At 38.3% G+C, this 2,623-nt stretch overlaps 1 protein-coding gene across 1 annotated transcript; it reads left to right on the top strand.

Moving 5' to 3' along the window:
* The first annotated feature begins 1,200 nt into the window (after nt 1-1,200).
* Nucleotides 1,201-2,367, top strand: LOC104959786 (mitotic spindle assembly checkpoint protein MAD2A-like). Its single transcript, XM_010787683.1, has 2 exons — nt 1,201-1,378; nt 2,174-2,367. The coding sequence occupies exons 1-2, from the start codon at nt 1,315-1,317 to the stop codon at nt 2,365-2,367; spliced, it is 258 nt and encodes an 85-aa protein (XP_010785985.1). The 5' UTR covers nt 1,201-1,314.
* The last annotated feature ends 256 nt before the right edge of the window (nt 2,368-2,623 follow it).

Genomic DNA, 2,623 nt, shown 5'->3' with positions numbered 1-2,623 from the left:
TGAAACTCTACATCAGATTGTCCTGATTCTCTCTGAGTGACTAGATGGGGTGTCCTGCTATCACCCTGAAGGGAAATAAGTCTGTGATACTGGACAGTTTTTTATTTATTCTTGTATAAAAACAGAAGGACGATAGCCCATATATGAGATTTTAAAAGTATTTTATTTTGAAATCCTACATCAGATTGTCCTGATTTTCTCTGATTGACTAGATGGGGTCTCCTGCTATCACCCTGAAGTGAAATAAGTATTTGATTGACTTCGAATGACTCTTTGATTATTATTTAATGGAAACCGTCCATAATCAAAGTATAGATGGACAATAGATCTCATTTGAGATTTTAAACAGCATACATTTTAAATTGTGCTTCAGAAAGTAATGTTATTTTAGGAGTGTTGTGAGATGGTATCACACAATTAGTCACTCAGTGGAAATGTCAGATATGTCTTCATAACTGTGTACTTACATTTTACATTCACTCAGTTATAATATGGTAGTTATACGTAGTTTCTTTTAAATTATTGTTGTTCACATTATATAGTACATATTTCTTAATTTAAGCCCCAGTATATATGAATATGTTTGGTGTGTTTTTTAGGTATATTTGTTATTGACCGAGTAAACGCTTTTATTTTGAAGGCAGTTTTTACAGGCCTCTATCTAGGCTATCTATTTGCGCACCGCAATACAACGTGCGGGCTGGCTTGACTGTGTTTTCCGAAATGGGGGCTGGCTTGACCACAGTCTGTTGACCCAGTGTTTCCTGATATGAAACGTTGTATTTCACCTTGCTATGTGTTTTTAACGTATTCAAAAACGGGGACATTTCCGGGGACAGTTTCAACCGGGGACAGGCCAATACAAACGGGGACTGTCCCCGGAAAACGGGGACGTCTGGTCACCCTACTTTACAGATAATAGTGAAGAGAAAAGAAAAGAGAAGAAAGGAACAACAAATAAATATATAGTTAAAGTTAAAGTCAAATAATACAAAATGTACATTTACATTTACACTTAATTACAGATGTCATGATAATGATAAAGCTAAAAAACGCTGTCTACATTTTTTTTAAATAAAATTGACACCCACATTTCAGAAAACAGAGCATAGGTATTATTAGGAACTGCTGCCCTCCGGTGCTAGAAACATGTAAGCGTTATTTGACACGTGATCAACTATGACCCGCAATCTCTCGCGCATGCGCAAGCGTACTGAGCCGACACATTTCAAACTGAAAGGCGGGTAGTTGAAGCTCAGACCGAATAAAAACAACAAAGGTTAATTGTCTAGAATACTCAAAACGAGTAAGAAAATGACGAGCACGTTGGGCGGAATTACACTGAAGGGAAGCGCTGAGCTTGTGGCCGATTTCTTCTGTAAGTATTTATTTAAAAACGTTGTTTTTAGCTCGCTTCGAGGCGAGCGCTCTCGACAGACATGCTGTGCTAATTTGCTAACAGGCCTGTGTATTGTTAGTTTGGAACGCTCAGCATTGCTCCATTATCTGAAATGTTTTGGTAGATTACGCTTTACTTTATATTTGAGCACGCAACAATAAACCAAACTCGACTTGTATTTTGTTTTTGTACTATACTTTAGGCTATAACGTGTTCCTACGTAAGTGTACCGTTCTCATTATACATCCATGAAGTGTATAAATGCACCGCCCACCTGGACTTTCCTGGTGAACCTTTCCAGTGCACCAAAAGCCGCTCAACAGATCAAATTAGAATAACTACATTTTGTTTTGTTTTATGTACGTTGTGCCGAAGTCATTAGATCTCTAACGTTTCTGGAAATGAACGATGGTCGCTAAGTATCTTTTGCTTTTCAGTATGGCAGCATTTCTAACGTTACATGACCATTCTAGAATTGGAGGACATATATATGACATATAGTCCATGCCAAAATGCTTAAAACATGAACGTGTCCTTACACAAAATGGGAATACTGTTATAGAAACATTTGAAATATCATTTAAAAATATCAAATAGCTATAGTTTTCATATTTGTCTTACCTTTGTCATTACTGTATTTTCCCAGAATATGAATTGCTTTTTTTTGTTATTGGCACCAGGGAGCTTACATGCAAGCAAAGCTAGATCAGCCCACACCTCTAAATGAGGAACAATATAACGTACGATGACATTTTGATTGTCTCTCCCCCACAGCATTTGGCATCAACAGCATCCTGTACCAGAGGGGCATTTATCCTCCAGAGACATTCAGCAGGATCACCCACTATGACATGAGCCTTCATCTGACCACTGATCCCAAACTGAAGAACTACCTGACCAACGTGGTGTCTCAACTGAAAGGTAGCTCAGCGGATGCTTTCTATAACCCTTTAATGATTCGCATTTAGGATTTCACCGCCTGGATTTCTCAGGGGATTTCCACTATAGGTGGTCTCATAACACTGGGACAAGTGAACCCTGAACTTTCATTTGCATTAAGGCTTTTATGGATGATCGTGGTTCACCATATGGCCGAAGCATTGCTTTTGTTTTATTAATCACTCTTGGCTCTTTTACTGTAGTTGAACATTGTATCTACCCTTCAACGATAACATATTTCAGTCCTCCAGGTTTCTGACCACAGAGATTGTCTAGCCCAGCGGT

Source organism: Notothenia coriiceps, unplaced genomic scaffold, assembly GCF_000735185.1.
Source record: "Notothenia coriiceps isolate Sejong01 unplaced genomic scaffold, NC01 NC01_scaffold00031054, whole genome shotgun sequence".
Lineage (NCBI taxonomy): Eukaryota > Metazoa > Chordata > Actinopteri > Perciformes > Nototheniidae > Notothenia > Notothenia coriiceps.
Note: the sequence above shows the minus strand (reverse complement) of the source record. Positions and strands in the feature narration are given on the sequence as shown.